General features: G+C 42.0%; 2 protein-coding genes across 5 annotated transcripts in view; one reads left to right on the forward strand and one right to left on the reverse strand.

The window, feature by feature from the left end:
• Window positions 1–9204: 9204 nt before the first annotated feature.
• Window positions 9205–16866, forward strand: radx (RPA1 related single stranded DNA binding protein). Of its 4 annotated transcripts, none has more exons than XM_047378394.1 (15): window positions 9207–10835; window positions 13078–13220; window positions 13359–13551; window positions 13797–13905; window positions 14003–14103; window positions 14222–14341; window positions 14445–14540; window positions 14630–14797; window positions 14887–15032; window positions 15118–15257; window positions 15338–15385; window positions 15468–15568; window positions 15640–15879; window positions 16440–16480; window positions 16593–16733. In XM_047378394.1, the coding sequence occupies exons 1-14, from the start codon at window positions 10235–10237 to the stop codon at window positions 16463–16465; spliced, it is 2232 nt and encodes a 743-aa protein (XP_047234350.1). In that variant the 5' UTR covers window positions 9207–10234; the 3' UTR covers window positions 16466–16480; window positions 16593–16733. The 4 variants fall into 4 exon arrangements, with proteins under 4 accessions (XP_047234349.1, XP_047234350.1, XP_047234348.1 ...); XM_047378392.1 differs by having other exon boundaries at window positions 9209–10835; window positions 15471–15568; window positions 16298–16480; window positions 16593–16866; XM_047378390.1 differs by having other exon boundaries at window positions 9216–10835; window positions 16298–16480; window positions 16593–16866.
• Window positions 16867–21865: 4999 nt separating this feature from the next.
• npas2 (neuronal PAS domain protein 2) overlaps window positions 21866–24360 on the reverse strand; it is a 41495-nt gene continuing 39000 nt past the window's right edge. The window contains exon 22 of the mRNA XM_047379290.1: window positions 21866–23421. Within this exon, the coding sequence (XP_047235246.1) occupies window positions 23203–23421 (219 nt within the window). The 3' untranslated portion in view covers window positions 21866–23202. The remainder of the gene's footprint in view (window positions 23422–24360) is intronic.

The raw sequence follows: 24360 nt of genomic DNA on the forward strand, positions 1-24360 counted from the left end.
AAAGATCTACAGCAAAAAATATTTATTTTGAAATGAATTTGTTTTTTTTTTAATGACATTTAATTATTTAATTTAATCATTCAAAGGGTATATTTAATTATTTAATAAACACAATTATTTAATTGTGCATTGCATAATTGAATCATATATTTAATTAATGTATCAAATAAATAATTGTTACATTTTATTATTTTATAGTACATTTAATGGTACATTTATTTATTTCATGGTACAATTATTTATTTCATGGAACATTCACATTTATTTATTTCATGATATATTTATTTGTTTAATTTAGTCCCTTTTCAGCCCAGAGTTTACATCATGATGATTCAGAAAATCTTCTTGCAGCCCCCCACTTGGTGTCCCGCAACCCCCCAGGGGGTCTCGACCCCTACTTTGGGAACCACCAGTCCATACCAGCTTTTCCGTGTAGGGTCGTGGGGTAGCTGGTGCCTATCTCCAGCGGTCATTGGGCGAGAGGTGGGTTACACCCTGGACAGGTCGAAAGTACATCACAGGGCAGAAACATAGTCTTCACAAGTGAACTAAGGTATATCCATAGATGAACCAAGCCTGTTTGGCGCCCTAAACCTGAATTTGATTTGAGGCCCTTGAAGCTATCATCATATCTCCACAGCTCAACAAATACAGGTCCTTCTCAAAATATTAGCATATTGTGATAAAGTTTATTATTTTCTATAATGTAATGATGAAAATGTAACATTCATATATTTTAGATTCATTGCACACTAACTGAAATATTTCAGGTCTTTTATTGTCTTAATACGGATGATTTTGGCATACAGCTCATGAAAACCCAAAATTCCTATCTCACAAAATTAGCATATTTCATCCGACCAATAAAAGAAAAGTGTTTTTAATACAAAAAATACCGGCCTTTAGCTCATCCAGAGTGTTGGGTCTTGAGTCTCTCAACGTTCTCTTCACAATATCCCACAGATTCTCTATGGGGTTCAGGTCAGGAGAGTTGGCAGGCCAATTGAGCACACTGATACCATGGTCAGTAAACCATTTACCAGTGGTTTTGGCACTGTGAGCAGGTGCCAGGTCATGCTGAAAAATGAAATCTTCATCTCCATAAAGCTTTTCAGCAGATGGAAGCATGAAGTGCTCCAAAATCTCCTGATAGCTAGCTGCATTGATCCTGCCCTTGATAAAACACAGTGGACCAACACCAGCAGCTGACACGACACCCCAGACCATCACTGACTGTGGGTACTTGACACTGGACTTCTGGCATTTCGGAATTTCCTTCTCCGCAGTCTTCCTCCAGACTCTGGCACCTTGATTTCCGAATGACATGCAGAATTTGCTTTCATCCGAAAAAAGTACTTTGGACCACTGAGCAACAGTCCAGTGCTGCTTCTCGGTAGCCCAGGTCAGGCGCTTCTGCTGCTGTTTCTGGTTCAAAAGTGGCTTGACCTGAGGAATGCGGCACCTGTAGCCCATTTCCTGCACACGCCTGTGCACGGTGGCTCTGGATGTTTCTACTCCAGACTCAGTCCACTGCTTCCGCAGGTCCCTCAAGGTCTGGAATCGGCCCTTCTCCACAATCTTCCTCAGGGTCCGGTCACCTCTTCTCGTTGTGCAGCGTTTTCTGCCACACTTTTTCCTTCCCACAGACTTCCCACTGAGGTGCCTTGATACAGCACTCTGGGAACAGCCTATTCGTTCAGAAATTTCTTTCTGTGTCTTACCCTCTTGCTTGAGGGTGTCAATAGTGGCCTTCTGGACAGCAGTCAGGTCGGCAGTCTTACCCATGATTGGGGTTTTGAGTGATGAACCAGGCTGGGAGTTTTAAAGGCCTCAGGAATCTTTTGCAGGTATTTAGAGTTAACTTGTTGATTCAGATGATTAGGTTCATAGCTCGTTTAGAGACCCTTTTAATGATATGCTAATTTTGTGAGATAGGAATTTTGGGTTTTCATGAGCTGTATGCCAAAATCATCTGTATTAAGACAATAAAATACCTGAAATATTTCAGTTAGTGTGCAATGAATCTAAAATATATGAATGTTACATTTTCATCATTACATTATAGAAAATAATGAACTTTATCACAATATGCTAATATTTTGAGAAGGACCTGTATCTCCTTTGTGGAAAAAGGTGGAAAATAAAAACAGTAAGACTATCAACATATTTAGCAACAGTCTTTAAAAGTCTAAAACAGAAACACTTTAAATATCAAGAAAATTTTGTTTTGGGCAATTACAGCTGGTCCATCATTGGAAGCAAAAAGTAACATGTAAACCTGACGTGTCGGCATCTTATTACTCTTGAAGGTCCTCTGTTAGTTTTGGGGCCCTAAGCATCTACTTAGTTAGCACTATGCCTTGGGCAGACTCTGGATGTATCTATATAAACTATATAAACTTCTGTGTGGATAACATCATCCCCACCAGAACCGTGAGATGCTTCCCCAATAACAAACCTTGGATCACCAGTGACCTGAAGGACCTGCTTAACAAGAAAAAAAGAGCCTTCAGAGAGGGAGACAGAGAATTATTGAGGAGTTTACAGAAGCAACTTAAAGTCAAGATAAGAGACAGCAAGGAGGTGTACAAGAAGAAGCTGGAGAGCAAGCTCCAGCAAAACAATATCAGAGATGTGTGGACAGGGATGAAGAAGATCACAGGCTTCAAGCAGAAAGAAGATCAGACCGATGGAGGTCTGGACAGAGCCAATGAACTGAACACATTCTTCAATAGGTTCAGTTCAGAAACCAGCTTCGCATCCTCCTCTCCTGCTCACAGCCAAACAGACATCCCACCCTCCTTTCACCCACAGGACCCACAGCTGTCCAGTAACACCTCACATTTTTTATCTTCCACCTCAGCCCTAGACCCTTCTACATGTTTGCCATCAACCATATCAGAAGATGCTGATGCTTCCTTTGCTTCCCCCTTCCACCTGTGTGTCTCAAGAAGTCAGGTGAAGAGACAACTGGAGAGACTGAATAGGAATAAGGCTGCAGGTCCAGATCATGTCAGCCCTAGAGTCCTGAAGGCCTGTGCAGAGCAGCTCTGTGGGATTCTGCAGCACCTCTTCAACTTTAGCCTGGCCCAGAAGAAGGTTCCGGTGTTGTGGAAGACCTCCTGTCTTGTTCCGGTACCAAAGAAAACTCACCCATCAGTCCTCAATGACTATAGACCGGTTGCCCTGACATCCCACATCATGAAGGTCCTAGATAGACTCCTGTTGGCCCACCTGAGTAAGCAAACAGTAAACCATCAGGACCCCCTTCAGTTTGCTTATCGCTGTGGAGTTGGAGTTGAAGATGCCATCATACACCTGCTTCAACAAACCCACTGTCATCTGGACAAAGCCAGCAGCACTGTGAGGATTATGTTCTTTGATTTCTCCAGTGCATTTAATACAATCCAACCTGATTTGCTTTGTCAGAAACTCCAGAAGATTCAGGTGGAGGCCTCAACAATCTCCTGGATTAAAGACTACCTGACAAACAGACCACAGTTTGTGAGACTGAAGGGTTGTGAGTCTAACCAGGTAGTCAGCAGCACAGGAGCACCACAGGGGACTGTACTCTCACCATTCCTTTTCACTCTGTACACCTCAGACTTTCAGTACAAGACAGACTCCTGTCATCTGCAGAAATACTCGGATGATTCTGCAGTTGTGGGGTGGATCAGAGATGGACAAGAAGCTGAGTACAGGAAGGTGGTGGACCGCTTTGTGGCATGGTGTGGAAACAATCATCTCATTTTGAACGTGACTAAAACAAAGGAGATGATTGTAGATTTTAAGAGAAACAGGAATAAGTCAAAAACTATTTCTATCATGGGAGAAGAAGTGGAGGTGGTGGAGGAGTATAAATACCTCGGTGTTCACCTGGACAACAGACTAGAGTGGAGATGCAACTGTGAAGCCATCTACAAGAAGGGACAGAGCAGACTGTACTTCTTGAGGAAGCTTAGGTCCTTTGGTGTTGCAGCAAGATGCTGCATATCTTCTATAAGTCTGTTGTGGAGAGTGTGATCTCTTCTACCATCATCTGCTGGGGAAGCAGCATCAGAACCAGGGACTTAAAAAAGCTCAACAAGCAGATAAAAAAGGCTGGCTCTGTTCTGGGGACTCCTCTGGAACCTCTGGAGATCATTGTGGAAAGACGGATTCTTCATAAAATGAAGAACATTATGGAGAACTCTGAGCATCCTCTTCATGAGACTGTCCTACAACAACAGAGTGTCTTCAGTCAGAGGCTTCTTCAGATCTGCTGTAAGACGGAGCGCTACAGGAGATCCTTCCTGCCCACAGCCATCAGCATCTACAACGGCTCTTTGAAGAAACCTACATAATATGAGCTATAACAACATTTAATTTCCCTTTGGGATTAATAAAGTATTTTTGAATTGAATTGAATTGAATTGAATATAGGCTACCCAAACAGCTTTACAATTCTAATCCCTTTCAATAGGAAAAAGATAATTATTTCTAAAAATAAAAGACGGAGTTAAATAATTCACTAAATAAACACATAAAGCAATTGGCTACTAATTATTCCCTGTTACATAAAAGTGGTAAATGATGCAAAAGTTAAATATTTTTGTATCACTACACATTGTTTAAAGAGCATTACTTTAAAGGAATAATTGGATTAACTGCAGAAACATTTCAACAAATATTTTTTTAAGCCCTTATTAGGTTTTTAAAGTAATGTTTAGCACTACCCCTCCTTGAACCACCACCTTAACGTGGTGGAGGGGTTTGAGTGCTCAAATGATCCTAGAGGCTATGTTGTCTGGGGCCTAAATGCCCCTGGTAGGGTGTCCCATGGCAAACAGGCTCTAGGTGATGGGTCAGACAAAGAGTGGTTCAAGAATCCCTCATGAAGAATAAAATATCGAGGCACGTGACGTCGCCCGGTACGGCGGAGCCGGGGTCCCACCCTGGAGCCAGGCCTGGGGTCGGGACTCGTTGGAGAGCGCCTGGTGGCCGGGTTGCTCCTCGCGGGACCCGGCCGGGCCAAGCCCGAACGAGAGACGCGAGGCCATCCCCCAGTGGGCCCACCACCTGCAGGGGGAACCGTGAGGGATCGGTGCAAAGAGGATTGGGTGGCGGACGAAGGTGGAGACCTCAGCGGCCCGATCCCCGGATGCTTAGGCTGGCTCTAGGGACGTGGAATGTCACCTCGCTGGGGGGAAAGGAGCCTGAGCTTGTGCGGGAGGTCGAGAGATATCGACAAGAAATAGTCGGGCTCGCCTCCACGCACAGCGTGGGCTCTGGAACCCATCTCCTTGAGAGGGGTTGGACTCTGTTCTACTCTGGAGTGGCCCACGGGGAGAGGCGGCGGGCTGGTGTGGGTTTGCTTGTTGCCCCCCAGCTCAGCCGTCTCGTGTTGGGGTTTACCCCAGTGGATGAGAGGGTCGTATCCCTGCGCCTTCGGGTTGGGGAGAGGTCTCTGACTATCATTTCAGCCTACGGGCCGAGTGGCAGTGCAGAGTACCCGGCCTTCTTGGCGTCCCTGTCGGGGGTGCTGGATAGTGCCCCTCCCGGGGACTCCATTATTCTGCTGGGGGACTTCAACGCCCACATGGGGAATGACAGTGACACCTGGAGAGGCGTGATCGGGAGGAATGGCCTCCCCGATCTGAATCTGAGTGGTGTTTTGTTATTGGACTTCTGTGCTAGTCACGGATTGTCCATAACGAACACCATGTTCAAACATAAGGGTGTCCATCAGTGGACTTGGCACCAGGACACCCTAGGCAGGAGGTCGATGATCGACTTTGTTGTCGTATCATCAGATCTTCGGCCGCATGTTTTGGACACTCGGGTGAAGAGAGGGGCTGAGCTGTCCACTGATCATCACCTGGTGGTGAGTTGGATCCGCTGGAGGAGGAGAAAGTCGGACAGACTTGGCAGGCCCAAGCGCATAGTGAGGGTCTGCTGGGAACGCCCGGCAGAGCCCTCGGCCAGGGATGTATTCAACTCCCACCTCCGGGAGAGCTTCGACCAGATCCCGGGGGATGTTGGAGACATAGAGTCCGAGTGGACCATGTTCTCCGCATCTATTGTTGATGCTGCTGCCCGTAGCTGTGGCCGTAAGGTCTGCGGTGCCTGTCGCGGCGGCAATCCCAGAACCCGGTGGTGGACACCGGCAGTAAGGGATGCTGTTAAGCTGAAGAAGGAGTCCTATCGGCTGTGGTTGGCTTGTGGGACTCCTGAGGCGGCTGACGGGTACCGTGAGGCCAAGCGTGCTGCGGCCCGGGCTGTGGCAGAGGCAAAAACTTGGACCTGGGAGGAGTTCGGTGACGCCATGGAGAAGGACTACCGGTTGGCCTCGAAGCGATTCTGGCAAACCGTCCGTCGCCTCAGGAGGGGGAAGCAGTGCTTCGCCAACACTGTTTATAGTGGGGGTGGGAGACTGCTGACCTCAACTGAGGACATTATCGGGCGGTGGAAGGAGTACTTCGAGGATCTCCTCAATCCTGCCATCACGCATTCCGTGGTGGAAACAGAGGCTGGGGACTCGGGGTTGAACTCTTTCATCACCCAGGCTGAAGTCACCGAGGTGGTTAAAAAGCTCCGCGGTGGCAGGGCTTCGGGGGTGGATGAGATCCGCCCTGAGTACCTCAAGTCTCTGGATGTTGTAGGGCTGTCATGGTTGACACGTCTCTTCAACATTGCGTGGCGGTCGGGGACAGTGCCTCTGGACTGGCAGACTGGGGTGGTGGTCCCCCTTCATAAGAAGGGGGACCGGAGGGTGTGTTCCAACTACAGGGGGATCACACTCCTCAGCCTCCCTGGTAAGGCCTACGCCAGGGTATTGGAGAGGAGAGTCCGACCGATAGTCGAACCTCGGCTTCAGGAGGAGCAGTGTGGTTTTTGTCCCGGCCGTGGAACACTGGAGCAGCTCTATACCCTCTACAGGGTGCTCGAGGGTTCATGGGAGTTTGCCCAACCGGTTCACATGTGTCTTGTGGACCTGGAGAAGGCATTCAACTGTGTCCCTCGTAATGCCCTGTGGGGGGTGCTCCAGGAGTATCTAATCGGGGCCCTTTACTAGGGGCCATCCGGTCCCTGTACGAGCGGAGCAGGAGTTTGGTCCGCATTGCCGGCACTAAGTCGGACCTGTTCCCAGTGCATGTTGGACTCCGGCAGGGCTGCCCTTTGTCACCGGTCCTGTTCATAACTTTTATGGACAGGATTTCTAGACGCAGCCAAGGGCCGGAGGGGGTCAGGTTTTGGGACCAGTGGATTTTGTCTCTTCTTTTTGCAGATGACGTGGTCCTGCTGGCCCCCTCTAGCCAAGACCTACAGCATGCGCTGTGGCGGTTCGCAGCCGAGTGTGAAGCGGCTGGGATGAGGATCAGCTCCTCCAAGTCCGAGGCCATGGTACTCGACCGGAAAAGGGTGGCTTGTCCTTTTCAGGTTGGAGGGGAGTTCCTGCCTCAAGTGGAGGAGTTTAAGTATCTCGGGGTCTTGTTCACAAGTGAGGGAAGAATGGAGCGGGAGATCGACAGACGGATCGGTGCGGCTGCCACAGTAATGGGGGCGCTGTGCCGGTCCGTTGTGGTGAAGAGAGAGCTGAGCCGAAAAGCAAAGCTCTCAATTTACTGGTCGGTCTACGTTCCTACCCTCACCTATGGCCATGAACTTTGGGTCATGACCGAAAGAACGAGATCCTGGATACAAGCGGCTGAAATGAGTTTCCTCCGTAGGGTGGCCGGGCACTCCCTTAGAGATAGGGTGAGGAGCTCGGCCATCCGGGAGGGGCTCGGAGTAGAGCCGCTGCTCCTCCACATCGAGAGGAGCCAGTTGAGGTGGCTCGGGCATGTATACCGGATGCCTCCTGGACGCCTTCCTCGGGAGGTGTTCCAGGCACGTCCCACCGGGAGGAGGCCCAGGGGACGGCCCAGGACACGCTGGAGGGACTATGTCTCTCGGCTGGCCTGGAAACGCCTCGGGCTCCCCCTGGAGGAACTGGAGGAGGTGTCTGGAGACTGGCGTCTCTGTTGAGTCTGCTGCCCCCGCAACCCGGTCCCGGATAAGCGGAAGACGACGAGTACGAGTACGAGTGTTTAGCACTATAAAGTACTATACAGTACAACACATTAAACAATAAATTGTTCTATAGGTTTAAGCGGCAGGGCATTCATAAAATAAGACTGATTTCTGACAACAAACATAGTTTTATTCTCAGCAACCTAATTAGGATACATTCCAGATGTGTTTTTTCACTAACAAATATACACTAACGATAAAAACCATCTGGATGATGAGGAATAGATTTCCAGTGAAATATTTAAAACGCACATGAAAGAAAAAAACATCTTACTCTGTTTTATGTGTGTATTTAATTGATGGTTTAACAAGAGGCACAATAACTGAGCTGCTCTACTGGGATTAGTAAATATTATCGCAGATGTGCTACTTTTGATTTCTGCATAGATTCTGATGTATTTGAGTTGCAGCCATAGTGGATACTTATGTGGACAGTGAAGAAAATAGTGAGGAAGACCATGAATGTCTTCAGAAATGTAACTGGCACAAATCTTTTTACATTCCATGGTTTTCCATCTGATTGACTGCAGTGCACTTACATAATAGGTAAGTCCCACATTCTGCTTGTTTTCTTCATTAAATAGTGATTTACAACCAAATGATAAAGCATATAGAAAAACTGACTATGTCATGTTGTTTTATAGGTCACAAACTATATCTAAAGTGAGTTTGATTATTTCACATTAGTCTGGCATAAATTGCTGCAAAGATCTGAATGCAAAGTAAAACAACAGCTAGAATAAAATTGCTTAAAAAACAAGATCTATGCTGCTCCAATGACTTGATCATTATAACTATCATGGTTGAAGATTAGCGCATGCAAGTAAAACATGCATGTTCTTGTAATATTCTGTTGGAAGAGATGGGTTACAACATATCATGAAAGATTTAGATTAATGCTAAATTACATCACTTCGCATTAGTGATACTTAGTCTGTTTTAAATATACTAGATGAGACTGAGGTCAAGGCACCCTGCAGGACAAATTCTGAAACACAGAGGGTTCTAACCTCCAACATGAAAATACAGCACACAAATGTTATGCTATGCTTTAATTTAGGATTTTATAATTGCAACACAACGAACATATTAATATATTATAATAAACATTATAATGATCATACACATATAAACAGTTGCAGTGGAAGTTTTTCCACTTTCCTTCCAAGGAGTATAGCCTCCCCCCCTTTAAGGTGCTTTGATTTAGTGCATCATAAGTCTTTTTATTTAAAATGTAAAATCTCACATTCACTACTTCATTCTTTATGATTTAATTGGCTGGACATGATTAACCATCCACAGACAACAATGGTATGTTTTTATTTATAAAGCTTCTTATTAAACCCCTAGCATGCCTCAGTAACCTACTTTCAAGTGTTTGTTCCCAGGGCTTTGACAGATTTTGGGAAAATAGTGTTTTCTCACCATGCTGGATGGTCATAGAATGATTTACAAAAAATTATTTAAGTTAAAACACGCACTAGCATTAATAATTTCAAGACTATCAAAAAACGTAGTGTAGAACATCACCACTTTTCTTGAAGAGTAACTTCATTGGACTTCCTGGTTGAAGCAAGGTATCTAAAAATTTAAAATGTTTTAAAAATCTCTTTAAGGACACAGTGGAAATTAAGTTTTAATAGTTATATTGTTTTCCTAGTAATCTTTCTTCTTTTTTTACAAGTAATAATGTAATTTTTATTAATAGATTCTAAACAGGTGATGCTTCATTATATGTTACATCTACTTGCCATACCGAGGCCAGACGTAGCCTTGATGGCGTCACTTCAACGGGTTCTTGCGCAGTTTAGCGCGGATTTTTAAAAGAGCAATCTCCTGTTTACACTGTCCAACTTGTTGTGGAGCTACGTTAAATATTTTAATCCGAATATACAAACAAATAACTTTTTTTTCCGTTCATTGTTTCCTTTTTTGGGGAACAAATGATGACGCCATTAAAAGGCACCAAACTGTAATGTTAGCCAGCGGTTACCAGTTACTGAGCCGAATCGTCCCTGACCTACAACAGTTAAATATTTGTATTTTGTGGTAAAGTACTAATTCTAACGTACAATTGCTGTACTTCATTGACTGGTGTGAATCATTTTAGTTGTGGGAAAGCTATCGAGGTAAACAAGCTAGCATGAGCTAACGGACGGGGCTGCTGAGCTAACTGTTAGTGATGGAGAGCAGCTCGTCTTGTTCTTCGATGGTAGCTGATTTTCCTCAGGAGTCTTTCCTTCAGAGGACGTTGGAGCGATTATCTTCCACTCAAAGCCTGGAACTCACAGCTGAGGAGGCGGTTCCTGTCGCTGTTGTTGCCCTTCAGAGGTACCTGTCCGAGCCGACAGATGGTCAACACCACGAGCAGCAGCTCGACAGCTACAGCTACGATGTGACGATCACAGACGGACTTTGGCGAGCCAAATGCGTCCTTCACCCCAGCCTGAACCAGCTGGTGCACAGAAACACCCTGAGGACTGGGACTGACATCAGCGTCAGGCAGTGCTCTTTTATTTACAACGAGAGGAGACTGGGACATGGTTATATTTGCATCGAGAAGCTCGGATGCAGCGCAGAGACGTCCTCTGTCCTGCCCCGCATTAACAACATCACCTCACTGCCTATATTGGTAAAACATGGCATGGAGAGAAACGTGGTGCTCCAGAGTGATGTTCCCCTTCAGGTGAGCCGGAAACACTACCTGTCTCTGTGGAACAACGACGACCCGGAGGGAGACATGTGGACCACAGGGTATGCTTCACCAGATCCAGTCCTGGACGGTGAGATTCTGTTGTTCTCTCATAACACGTTATGATATTTTTACAGTCGCTCAGATTGGCCCATAACTCTATAGGCCCTCAGTAGCTCCAAAACACTCTGGTAAAACGATAAAGAACTAAGCAGGGTTTTTAATATAACGATTCGTTGTTTTTTAAAGGACTACTATGAGTTTTATTGAAATGCAAACCGTGTGCTGTAACTGAATTTTCCATAAACATTGAGTATTACATCTATTAAAGTGTAATAATTCACATCACATTAGTTTATTGTTTTTTTTTTTCATTGTTTACCAACAAAATGAGAATGTTGTTCAAGGATCAATGTGAAAAATTCTACAGATAAAATCCCAAATTAGGTTAAATAACATGTATTTGCAATATTGCAAAATGTATACTTATAACAGCGGTTCAGAATTTTATGTAGAGATCCACCAATCAGGCTCTCAGGATTTTTGCTTTTCATCGCATATTCCAATTTTAAACAATTCCAATGTCTTTTTTTTAAGTAAATAACTTTTTAAATAAACAACTTTCAAAATAGACAAAACATACAAAAATGCGTTGTTGTTTTGATAGTGAAAAGACATTTAAATCAAACAGAGCATTGAGAAATTGCAAGATTATTTGAACGGCCAGTTTCTGCTGCAATTCCATAAGATCAGATTCATTTAAATCAATTTATTGTCACTTCCTTGTTTAGCAAGTAGTATACAACAAAATGAGACACTGCTACTCTCGGACCTTCTGAAGATTAGTGTAAAAAATGTTAGTAGATGAAAAAACATGAAATAAAGTCATCACCTTGAAGCAGTTTAGCAGCCTGTTCATTACTGCTCATTGCACAAAATAGAAATAAAAATTGTATTCTTATATTTAGGCAGAAAAACAAACATACATTTAAAAAATACATTTAATGAACTTGATAAGTTTTCTTCAAACTGTCATGAACGTGTTAACAGTTTGTATTTATTTCGAACGAGGGCAAAAATGACTCTTTGGGTTGAAAGGGTTTCTGGGCCCTGTGCTAGAACTGTGGTGTAAACATTATTCACGTAAAGGAAGTCATCAAGATCAGTATATTACTCATGCAGTAAACAAGCAAGCAAAAGTACTTACAGGGTAATGGCTATAAGAGGCTGTATGAAATTCTTATGAAATGTTAAATGTGAGTAAAAATGCCACAGTTTAATGATACAAAATAAAAAAAATAAAAAATGTGTAATACAATTTATCTACTTTTATTTAACACATGGATGCAACACCTCAGCTTACTGCTGCTGAAATGATATAATAAATAGATTAAACACGTTTTCTCTAACATTTATTGTGATTTCTATTTTTATTCATAGACAACAGTTTTACAGTATGACGGGCTGTTATCCAGAGCCAGAAATAAACAGTCTATTCACTCTTTCTAGGAAGTGAGGTGAAAGTATAGTCGCCTTTTTTTCAGCCAGCGGACCAGTGGGGGAAGGGACTGTTGCCTTCGCACATATCTGTATATCTGTGTTATTTTAAACATGTTTTAATGATACCTGATAAATGACTTAACCTGGCTATGATTAATGGTTATAATCAGGTTTAATGACAGAACGTTATGCCACACAGCTGACAACAAACAGGGTCAATCAGTCTAACATTCCTGTATGATCAATAAAAAAAGTCTGGGTTAAAGAATCTAACTTTTAAGAAGTGTTTCACGATACTGCAGTACCATATGATCTCATCTTTAAGTTAAGATACCGTTTGTTTACCTCATGAGAGGCAGTGTGGTGGTGTAGTTAGCACTTTAGGCTTACATCAAGAAAGGTTAATTGATGTGTCTATTTTGCCCTTTGGCATGATTGTGTGCCTCCTCTCGCCCAATGGATGGATGGATGGATGGATGGATGGATCAACACAGGGCTGCCCCTCCCCTACTTGTTGCTACAAACTGCCAATCAGCTGATGAAAGGCCACTACACTTTTCCTTTACAAGAAAGATAAAATGGGTGCCTTGAAATATTTTCCCTCGCTTGTTATAATTGTTTTAGTCTATAAACATACAATAAGCACCTCAACACTACAAAACTTGCATGTTTTTTTTCTCAAAATTTTTGCTTAAATAAATGTATGAAAGTAACGATAAATGTGCTTTATCCCTACCCCAACTCCTTACATGGGTCTTTGAATTAGAGAATTTAATCGGCTTTGTCAGGAAGAAGAGGCGAAACGCTGAAAATTTGCTTTTGTTTTATTTCAGTGTCCAAGGTTACTCTTCTTAGTACTCTGGAGTCATCCTTTAGAGTCTCTTGGAAACCTCTCCCTCTCCTGGTGAAGATAATCCACAAATCCAGGTTAAGGTATTATGGGAAATTCGGGCTCAGGATTGATTACCCCTACCAGGTGAGTTTACCTTTGTTTCACTCACATATTAGTAAATGTTCTGTTTTTTATATATCTGACAGATATTGTACAGTGATATTACATCCTGCCTCATACTGTAATTTAAAGTTTTCAACCTGGTCCTTTGTGATATTCCAGGCTTACTTTGAAGTCGCCGACCAGAGCGGCACAATGTCACTTGTGCTTTGGAACGAGCTCTGTCCTGAGTATTACCAGAGGATGAATGTTGGCGCTGTGTTGTACCTGCAAAACTACACTTTGAAGCAGAGTTATTCAAACAGATCCCGTCCACAAATGGACCACCACCGAATGAAAAGCTTCACCTCTGTAGGTATGGACTCAGCAGTGTTACATTTAGCTAAACATTACTTATGTTTAGTTAGAGCAAACTAGAAATATTTTTAAATTTGATCAGAAGGGTTTAAATATAGGAGTCAAAGGTTGTTTTTGATGACTAGAGTGGGCCCTGATCCGTTTTCTAGCAATAATTCTGTCACCTTTTCTATTCATTTCTATTTAGCATATGATTTGATATCTTAGATTGGACTTTTATTTTGTAAACGTTTTCCCTCCAAGAAATCTGTCTGAACCCTCGTAACCCAGCTGCAGTCATCACTGTGGTTTCACAGAAGAGTGTCCTTCCACAGTGGGGGCTGCCAGAGGTGTCCTACCAGTTCACCACCAGGTGATCAACGCTAGACACTGTTTTAATAAAATGTCATGTTTCATCATCTTTCAGTTTTGCTTTAAAAACTGCTCCTTGGTTTTTATGATCCTTACAGGTCGGAGCTGGAGACATTTTCCAATGGTTCAGCTTGTGACGTCATTGGTTTGGTAACATTTGTTGGCCGTATCGAAAGAGTCAAGAGTAAAGTGAACAAAGGTAAGAGGAGCTCGTATTTTATTTAAAACCTGTTTTTTTTGGGGGGGGGGTTACTTGCAGGGCAAAAGCATGAGAATTTCACTTTTCATTTAGTGATTGCCATCCCTCACCTTTTCAGCTCCAGAAAAATACTGGACATATCGCTGGGTCCACGCAGTGGATGGAACGTCTGACCACCCTTTTATACTGGAGCTTTTTTCCTCGTCGCAACCTGAAATCTTCAATCAGATCTGTCCAAGCAAGTTGTCACCTCATGCTGTGCCTTGCTTAAGTATTGTATATCAAATGTCATATCACAACCCCAAACTTCAATGTGTATTTTGGGTTCATGTGTTCAATAGTGACCTACCTTGTTAGCACTCAGATGAGGGTTTGTCAGGTGGAAGGTTCCTTGCCATACCTCACAAGCAGCTGTGAAACTGAGATCTTCATCACAGGTTCTTGTAGCTGCTACATTGGTAATTTCACACTGTGATCAGAGAAGCATAACGGGACTCAAGTGTGGGGTTGTGTGGGTATACAACAGGGTACCACAAGGGCCAGCCATATGTGAATGACCCCAGAGTGAAGAGCTTCATTCAGTGGACCAAGACTCTGAAGGACAACACTGTCCTCCAAAAAACAGCCATTGGTGGCCATTATTGCTACCCTCCTCCCCCACAGATATTTGCACAGTCAGCGACAGATGCGTCAGGTAAATTGTTTCTTTGTGTGATTTTAAAGGCTTTAACAGATATTGTCACGGTAGATTTTTACTTTATACCTTATCCCTTAACATTTAAGGTCAAGTTCCTTTGGTGGCTGCATCTGACCTGAAGAGGGAGCTAGAGAGCCTTCAATATAGGGAGCATAAAAAACTAGCCATTCAGGGACAGATCACAGCAGTGCGCTTCACGAAAAACCCAAAGACAACAGAAGAAGGGAGAGAGGTAACCGACTTTCGTTTTTTCAACAATGGTGATAAAAAAAAAAAATCTGAAATACGTTTGCTGATTATTTTTTTTTTTTAATCAGGTATCTAATGAGCCTGAACGTGGTGCATCAGACACACACAATGATCCCTCAGCGGCTCAGCCAGCTACAGAAGACTGTCCAATATCGCCCTCTTCTGGTGAGAGCCAAGCTAACACAAGGAAAAGAAGACCTCTGTTCAGGTTTGATTTTATTCCAGAATTTTTGGTTTTTGAGCTGAGTAATTAATCAATAATTGTAAATTTAACATAATGTTTTCTAGTAAAGCCACACCTTCCTCCTTAAATCGTGCCAGCACCCCAGCTAAAAGGTAATTAAACTATAACTACAAGCGCTCATTAATTAGTTAGATGTTTCAACCATTCCTAGCTTATTTCTCTATGTGCTACCAGAAGGCTGGACTACAAAAACTCAAAAGAAAATGAAGAGCAGGAGGACGAGGAGTCAGACTCTGCATATGAGGAGGTTCGGTATGAGCAGCAGGAATGTCAGGGTGAGTGACTGGTGCCTCAGCCTCGCTGCTGGGTGTGTGTGCGCCACTGTAACACGTGTGTCCTCCACCAGACTCCCTGGCTCTGTCCTGGAAGAGCAGCAGCTGGTCAAAGCAGCGAGAACAAATCTCAGAGCATTTGCATCAAGGCGGCCTGCATCCGGACAGCCTCTCTCATAGGTTCACCTTTGATGAGAAGAGCGCTCTCCTGCAGTGGAGTAACCTTCAGCCAACACGGTGGACGTCACAGATAGCTGCCAGAGACGCACTCCCACGTGTGCCCTACCCGGGACACTACCAGCTGACGATACTCGGTAAAACAGAATAACTGACCTGTGATACAGATCAGCTTGTTTCCATCATTTCACCAACTGTATGACTCACTCTGAAAACTTAAGCTACACCTCTTACTTTAACTCTTTTGTGGACAAAAATGTCTTTATTTTTACTCAGTCCTAAATTAATACACTAATAGACCTTTATGCTTGTATTGTGTTACATTTACGTCATGAGTGAGTCATACTGCTGTCAGCAAAAACCAATTTACACCGTCAGACGTCTGTGTGACCTTGAACATTGACAGAATTCACATAACTATTGTTAAGGTGGATTTGCTCCTTTTAATGTCTGCTTTACTTCCTGTTATATTTTCAGCATTGTCATCTATGGCTTTCTACATATTTCCAGCTTATAATCAGGGTTCTGATCATGCTTTTTAAAAATTTCTGTCAGGTATTAACAAGCAGATAGCTGTCGACGCAGCGTTTCTCCCTGTTGTGCGCTCCGACGACCCCCGGGCTGTTGGTCTTTCACAAGATCCCCATGACAACTCGATGCTTTCCTGCCTTTCATCAGGTTTTCTCTGTTCCCTCAGCAGCACAGCCACAGACAGACAATTGACTCTCCGTGAGTCAGGTAGTTACAGGAGAATTGAATCCCTCCTCAGATGGGGGTCACCAACCCAACTGAGCATTTACTAAATCATCTCCAACCGCTTTGGTTTCAACTTTTGTTTGCCTTCTTGCAGAGATCTTGGCAACTGCCCAGGAGCTGGAGGACACACATGTGGTGTGTGTTCTGGATCTGTGTCAGCTGGGTGAAGATAAAGTGGAGGTCCTCATCAACAAGGTGTACAGAGTGACAGATGTTAATACTATGTGAGTGAATGCTCGACTAGATAACAGACATTTGTCTTACAATCAATGGCAATTATGTACATTAATTTTTCATACAAAAAGTCAGAATAATTTATGTAATGTAATTGTATTTTTTATGATTAAAATACTGAAATACATAGACAATGCTGTCTTTTATTTCAAGTAGAAATCAGCTGGATGAATGCTATTTCTGTGACTTCCTTCAACTTGTGCTTTGGATTATTGTCCTGCTGCGTAGCCCAAGAGTGTCTAGAGCTTAAGGTTACAAACTGATGGCTGCACATTCTTCAGAATATCCTGCTAGAGAGCAGACTTCATGGTACCATCAGTTTTATTAAGTCGGTGAGGTCCTGAAGCAACAAAGCAGGCCCAGACCATCCCACCACCACCATCATGTTTGACTGGGTTTGACTTTTTCTGAAATGCTGTTAGCTTTACCTAGATGTGACAGGATGCATGCCTTATTCTTGGGGATCATCAGCAGTGGTTTTGGCCTTGGAATCCTGTAGATGCCATTTTGTCTCTGTCCTTTAGTTGAATCATAAACACTGACATAAACAACAGCATACAGATGTTGCAAATGCACCTTTTTATTTATATATGTGTATATTTGTATATTGTATATATGTATATTCTGTGTTGCAAGAACAAAAACCAGAGCAAAGTGTACCGGAGTCAAATTCCTTGTTTGTACGAACTTGGCAATGAAGCTGATTCTGATTTAGCTGAGGAAAGTGAGGCCTGCGATCCTTTGGATGTTGTTCTGGATTCTCTTGTGACCACCTGGATCTTACAATAATGGTTCTCATTGTGGTTCGCTGGAGTCTCAAATCTTAGAAGGTTTTGTGACCCTTTTCAGACTATTAGATTTTAATTACTTTATTTCTGATCTGTTGTTGAATTTCTTTAGATCAGGGCATGATGTGTTGCTAATACTTTCTGTGGGCATACTTCCTGTTGTCAGACAAGTTGTATTTAGGTCATTTGAGGAAACTTCAAATCTGGCAGTAATCAGACCTTTAGAAATATACCTAAGTAAGGCATCTGGGATTCTGTTATGGCTTTTGATTGTGGAGTGCCTCCTGGGGATATTATAGACACTGCTTGCAAAACGTTAAAGAGGCTTCCCTGCTGTCAGCATTGCTAGCAGGCCCAGTTTGATTCAGAGACGTTACCATGGAGCCAGGCAAAAACACAACAGTCTCTCACTTTTGTAAAGGTTACAAAACATTTTTTGTGGAAAAGCAGTGCTGCAGTTGTTTCCAGCAGGTCAGGCCTAAGCCATGTCGTGTGTCCCACACAAGCCGTCTGTTGTCTGAACATCCGACGTCATCGAAGGTTATCCTACTCTCCATGAATTAAAATGTAGTCATTAAATCTAAGAGATACCTGTGTAGGAATATATATTTTTTAAATGTTTCACAATTTCAAGGCTGATTATAAATGACTAAATATATTTTTATTTTATTCAGTCCTGTTTCGATTTTGAAAGCTTGTTATGGTAAATGCAGAAAAACTAGATTTAAAACTGTGACTGCAATGGCAAATTCAAAGCAAGAACAAAACTCACACCTAATGAGACACCTCATAATGTGTTATAAAAGTACTTTAATTTTAAAGTCATAACATACATATATGTAATCTATTAGACATATAAAATGAACAACTATGTAGCCTAGTTTTTTTCCACATTATATAATGCAATATATGTATATCTGCATATATATATATATCTATAGATATATATCTGCGTATATATCTACAGATCTATAGATATATATATACATCTATATATATAGATATATATATATCTGTATATACATATAGACATATAGATATTTATATGTATATCTAATTTGTTTCTGCATTGAAACTGCAGAAATGACTACGCCAGGATTTCTTTTGTTCATGACCTGGCAACTCTTACACAGAAAGGATCTGATCTGACTTTCCACACTCAAATCTGAGGTGCCAGTCAATATGTTACAAATCAGAAAAAAGTACAAGTTAAATGTGATCAAACTCACATACATTAAAGAAAACCCCTATGAAGAACACCATTCAACAAAAGGTAATGAAAGAAAGCCAAACAACGAGAAGGGGTGCAGCAATCATCGTCATGGAGAGTGTTTTATCTACAAAAAACCTAGCCACCAGATTATTTACACCTTCAAGCTCATGAGATCAGATCTCGCATCCGAAACCGAATGATTTTGTTTCAGTATGGCTGAGATGAATGAACCGACTTGCTCTCATTTGAAATCAGAATGATAAGGGATACTTCGTCTACTCTTTCTGAATGATGTGTTTGAATGAAAAACAACAATGTTTACTGCCAAAAAGGCTGATATTCAGCATATTTACTTTGTCACAACTGTTTTAAAATATACAGGTACAAATTAAAATTATTAGAATATCTTCAAAAAGTAAATTTATTCAGTAATTTAATTAAAAAAGTTAAACTCATATATACTTTATACATCTAGAGACTGTTATAGTTCAAGCATTTATTTCTGCCAATTTGTATGATTATGGCTTCTCAGACAATTACAATATCACATGAGACAAATTATGTGCCTGTGTGTGTGGTGGCTTTAGAAGCATTGACTCCAGCCAGTCTACGTCTTTACAATCATCCTTAAGACTGCATTTTTCCACCACATTTTTTTCTTCCACTAAACATTCCATTAAAATGCCTGTATATAGCACCTGGTGAGCAATCAGCTTCTTTAACAATGACCTTTAGTGGCTCACCCACCATGTCAGTGACTGCCTGCTGGACTACTGTCAAGTAAGCAGCCTTCCCAGTGATTTTTAGGCTATAATATAACATTTCTGTATGTTGCCCTCACATAATGTAGTTTTGGGTTTTCATTAACGGTAAGCCAAAATCATCACAATTACCAGAAATGTATTTCTTTGAGTAATGAAACCATGTAACTTTTTGAATCAAATTGCTGAAGTAGAGCGACTTTTCAATGATATTCTAATGAACAGACTGAAACACCTGTATTAGGTGACATTTTCATAAAAATGTCACCTAATACAGAAAACACAAACACAGATATCTTTGGCACCCGTTGAGCTGCTGGCACAGCTGGACTTCTATGAACATGTTGAAAACCAGGGGAAGAACGGAGAAGAATGAAAATGTTTCAACCACAAAACAAAAACTAACTTCATGATGTTTACACAATTGCACTTTTTTTTTCTTGTATCTCTAAGCATTTGTTGAATTACTAAAGAACTGCAGCTGCAATCCGCTGGATGAGAAGAATTCATATTCTTCATTTAATCTCTTTTCATCATGACTTTCTGAACCTTCAGTCTCTTTGGGAGCATCTGACCCTGTGCACCGCTTTCCCATGCAGATAAGTCCTGTGTAATCCTACTCTTCAGAGGATGTGTCTCAAACTATAGAAAACAAAAATAAAAATACTGCTAAAGGAATGTTAGGACATTTCCGTTTAAAAAAATACTTCCATATAAATTGCATGGTAACAACTGCTTATAATACACCTCTATATACATCTGATTGGAAACATTTCCAACACTATAAATTAACATTCTTCTTTTTTTTTTTATCAATATTGCACATAGAAAAGTGTAAAAACGGCACTGAATGTTCATGCTGAGTGAGCAACGTCTCGTCGTGCAACATGCGCAGCTCCGGTGCTGGACGGGGCTGTTTCATAGCCATCACTAAAACTCAACGTGTGCCGACACCAAACACGGTCTTTCTATAAAGTGTCGCAACAATGTGTGCATTTAAAATCCGGGGGGGGGGCGGGGGAGTACGTTTTAGGATTTAAAGTTTTCAATTATGAAGTCACACTGTGGTACAGGCAGCTTTTGTACAGTATAGTCTGCTGATTGTCTTTGTAAGGTGATGTAATGTAATAGTAATGTCTGATGGGCTTTTTTTTCTTGGACCAACAAAACACCCTGATCCTCTTTCTGTTAACTGTCATCTCTGTATTATCACAGCTCAACAAAACAGTTTCAGCAAACAAAAGCTCCTACATATGTTTGTTCGTTCACACAATGTAATCCAAGCTGAATGAGACAAAGAGAGCAGCTGCAAAAGCGATAAGTAGCTACACAGAACGCAGAATGTGTTCCTTCGGCACACAAATGTGAAGTTGTGTCTTTCAGATGGGAGCGGCTCTACAGATTCTCGGTGGGAATGGTCGAACAAACACAGGCTTCTGTCTTTTCAGTGTGAATTAAAGTGTCGCAGGCAGTAATCTGAAAATTAGCTCACCTAATTGTAGTTAGAGTTTTATAGTCTTCTGAAATGTTCAAATAAGCCGTCACACAATAGGACTGTTTAAGCAGCATATAAACCCTCTCCTGAATTAACTTTTCTCTTCCCCGTTAAAAGATGTGTAAAAAGCCTTAAAATAAGCCCCCTTTTACTGCATCGGTATTATCTCACACTAAACATTTAGAAAATCTTACCATTAATTTTAAAGCTTTTTTTAGTGGAGAAAAAAAAATCATGTTTGGAAATATTTTATGCTGAATCACTAGTACCAGAACTACTGACATCCCTGTTAACCTTCCTTCCAACAACATTTCACCACAGTTGGAACATACATGAGATCATGGGAGAAGGTGGATTTTATGTCTGGTGAACCAGTTTTGTTTATCCAGTGATGTGTTTTGGATCATTATCCCTGTGAAAGAGTCTGGTAGAGATTTCTAGAAATGGTTGGATATTAAGAGGGCATTAAAGGGGTTTATCCAGACTGAGTTTCAACGAGTGGGATGGAACCCAGACGCTAAAAAAAGTAAAACATTTTTTAAGCTACATACAGACAAGGGCTGTGTAGCCTTAAAGATTTATAAAAACTTGTCCATGGACTACCAGTGTTTAAAGTGTAGTTGGATCTGACAACCGCAAATGCTCCAGTTTGCCCCAGGGGCTTTTTGCAAACTCCACATGTTTATGCTTCTGGTATAGACAGACTATTTCCTGGCATCACAAGCGCTTGGCATCTAGAGGTTGTCATGGAGACTTGGTGACCTCAGGATGTCACTCTTTGCTCCAGGTCTCTAACAGAGAGCCTATCAGATTTTTTACCCTCTTTTACCCATCATCCTCATTGTGTGCGAAGCCCCCCCCCCAACCCCTCCCCCGTTCCCCACTTCATAAATATAATCAAATTAAAGGCTAGGTTTATTCAACATCATGTTACTAACATAAATGGTGAATTCATTTGAAGGCTTTTTATACATGTTTACCAGGGTAGGGTTCAAGTTTCCATTCATGCAGTTGGTTGGACTGTCAGGAACGAGAATTTACACTTTTCTTGTGTGCGTGAGGTTTTTATGAAACAATAATGGGGCAAGGACAAGCATGTACCTCTGAGTACAGAGGAGCAATATCTGTCAGTACATTGGTGTATAAAACTAGCTTGTATCTCCAAAAGGTAGTTTCAGTTGTGTAGGTCACAGATATACTGATTGACTCACAAACACTGCTCAGAAAGAAAGTACTTACTGCAAACACGAAAGTCCCAAACATCACTATATATATAAATCTGGATGTCTTATGTTTTAATAACAAATTATGCTCTTATGAAAATATACCTTTTATATTCCAAATGGACCTGAGCTGGATTTTTAAAGCCATAATCAGACGCAACCCATCAAACAACAACATGAACGTTATTACGTTTGAAGGCACAATTCCTCCCCCCTGCCTCTCAGCTCGCTGAGACCTGGTGCTTCAGTTTCTGAGATCTGTGGTGCTTCTGTGAGACCAGTGATGGGACAGCTACATAACCACTCACTCCGTCTGTCCCAGATTGAGGCTTTAAAAATCTAGATGGACCTCCAGCTTCCAACTGTAGTATGTTACATCCTACCTCCCTTTTGATAAAGTGGTCATCACACCATTGTCCTGTCCTGTAAAGCTCTGCTGTAGTGACTGGATGTGCAGAAATCATGTTTCTAGGGGAGATAACAGGACTCACATTAGGCTCTCCATTTTTATCGGAAATAAAGTCTTAATATAAGCAGTTTAACGTCATGTCGCAGGGGCGGAGTTGACCTTGAGATCATGAACAGAGCAGAATGTTTGATCTTAGGTAAAAATAAATAAATATTCTACTTCTAGGTAGATGGTGGTACCAAAGTGCAAACACCTACAGTATATGAGAACTTTGCTAGAAGAAAACCTCCACATGTTGATGTAAAACAGTTTTAGTTTTTTTTTTTTTTTCAAATAAACTATGATAATCCACTTGTTGCATCAGTTTTACTGAGTACATTGTGGCCTCCTGATGACGACCCGACACCTGAATGTCCTCGGATCCTGGAGGTCTTGCTGGGTCAGTGCATCTTCTGCTTGTGGTGTCACTGTGACGACGTGCAGGCCGGCTTCTCCTGAATTAGGAGGCTTCACGACGTGCTGCCACCTGCCAGGCGGCGTCAGGGAGGCAGATCCTCAGCGCTCCAATGAAGTCCTCAGTGCTACCGAGCCAACATGTTCCTGAAGTCTGAAACACTGCCTGCCTGGTTTTGGGAATGTTGGTACTGCCTTTGCTGCTGCTGTGGTTGTTGCTGCTGTGCCAGTGGCAGTTGCTGTGTTTGTGGCTGCTGCTGAATGTATCCCATGGTGCTTTGCTGTGGGACATTAGTGGTGTGTAGGAAAGCTGGAGCAGATCCACCATGTACAAGTCCTTGAGTCATCTGTGGAAATAGAAATGAGCAAAAACTGTCTCTTTTTGGTTTTGTAAGGAAATCTAACCTAAAATGGAGATAACTCACCAACTATACACAGTGCCTTGCAAAGGTTCAACCAACTCTCTGACTTTCTCGCATTTTGCAACATTACCACACAACCCTCAGCGTGTTTTTAATTGGGATTAATTGGGATAGAAGCAGTGCATAGAACTGGGAGGTGGGAGGAAAATGAAACATGCATTTCAACATTTTTACATATAAAAATCTGAAAAGTGTGTCATGCATTTGTATTCAGCCCCGCTTTACTCTGTTTCACCTGAACAAAATCTGGCTCACTTTTGGAAGGTTTTTACTTTGTTGTATACTTTGAATTGTCTTTGTAAAGTGCCTTGTGTTGTAAATTGGTGCTATGTAAATAAACTGAATTGAATTTAGTTGAATATACAGTTTGTATACACATCAGAGCTCTCTAGGCTTAGAGGACCTAAAATAAAATAAAAACAAATAATTGGCCTAAAATAATTAAAAATAAAATCTAGTATTTATCTTTGAATTATATTTATTATTTAAATATTTTGTGAAGAACAATAAATCCATCCTTCTAATTTCCAGTGTTATTTGAAAGCAGCCAAGTCCAATCAGAATTGAATCTGCTCGGTTGCTACGCAGACAAAGGGATTGTATCAGCTCTGTAATTGGTATGGCCTCTGAAATGTCATCGCAGGCCTTGAAATACTAACTATGAAAGATCTGTCATCATTAGTAAAATCGACCAACCATATCATTCCGTTAAGTATCTTTGTTTTGTAATCTTTACATTTAAAACAAGCTGTTGGGAACTATGGTTTTCACCGTGAAGTTAGCAAATCTGACTGGGGGAGCCACGAACCCCTTACCTGCCGCGTTCAGCGACGCAAGCTACGGCAAGGAGGCTGTTGTAGCAGA

The sequence above is a fragment of the Girardinichthys multiradiatus genome, chromosome 11, assembly GCF_021462225.1.
Source record: "Girardinichthys multiradiatus isolate DD_20200921_A chromosome 11, DD_fGirMul_XY1, whole genome shotgun sequence".
Taxonomy (NCBI): Eukaryota; Metazoa; Chordata; class Actinopteri; order Cyprinodontiformes; family Goodeidae; genus Girardinichthys; species Girardinichthys multiradiatus.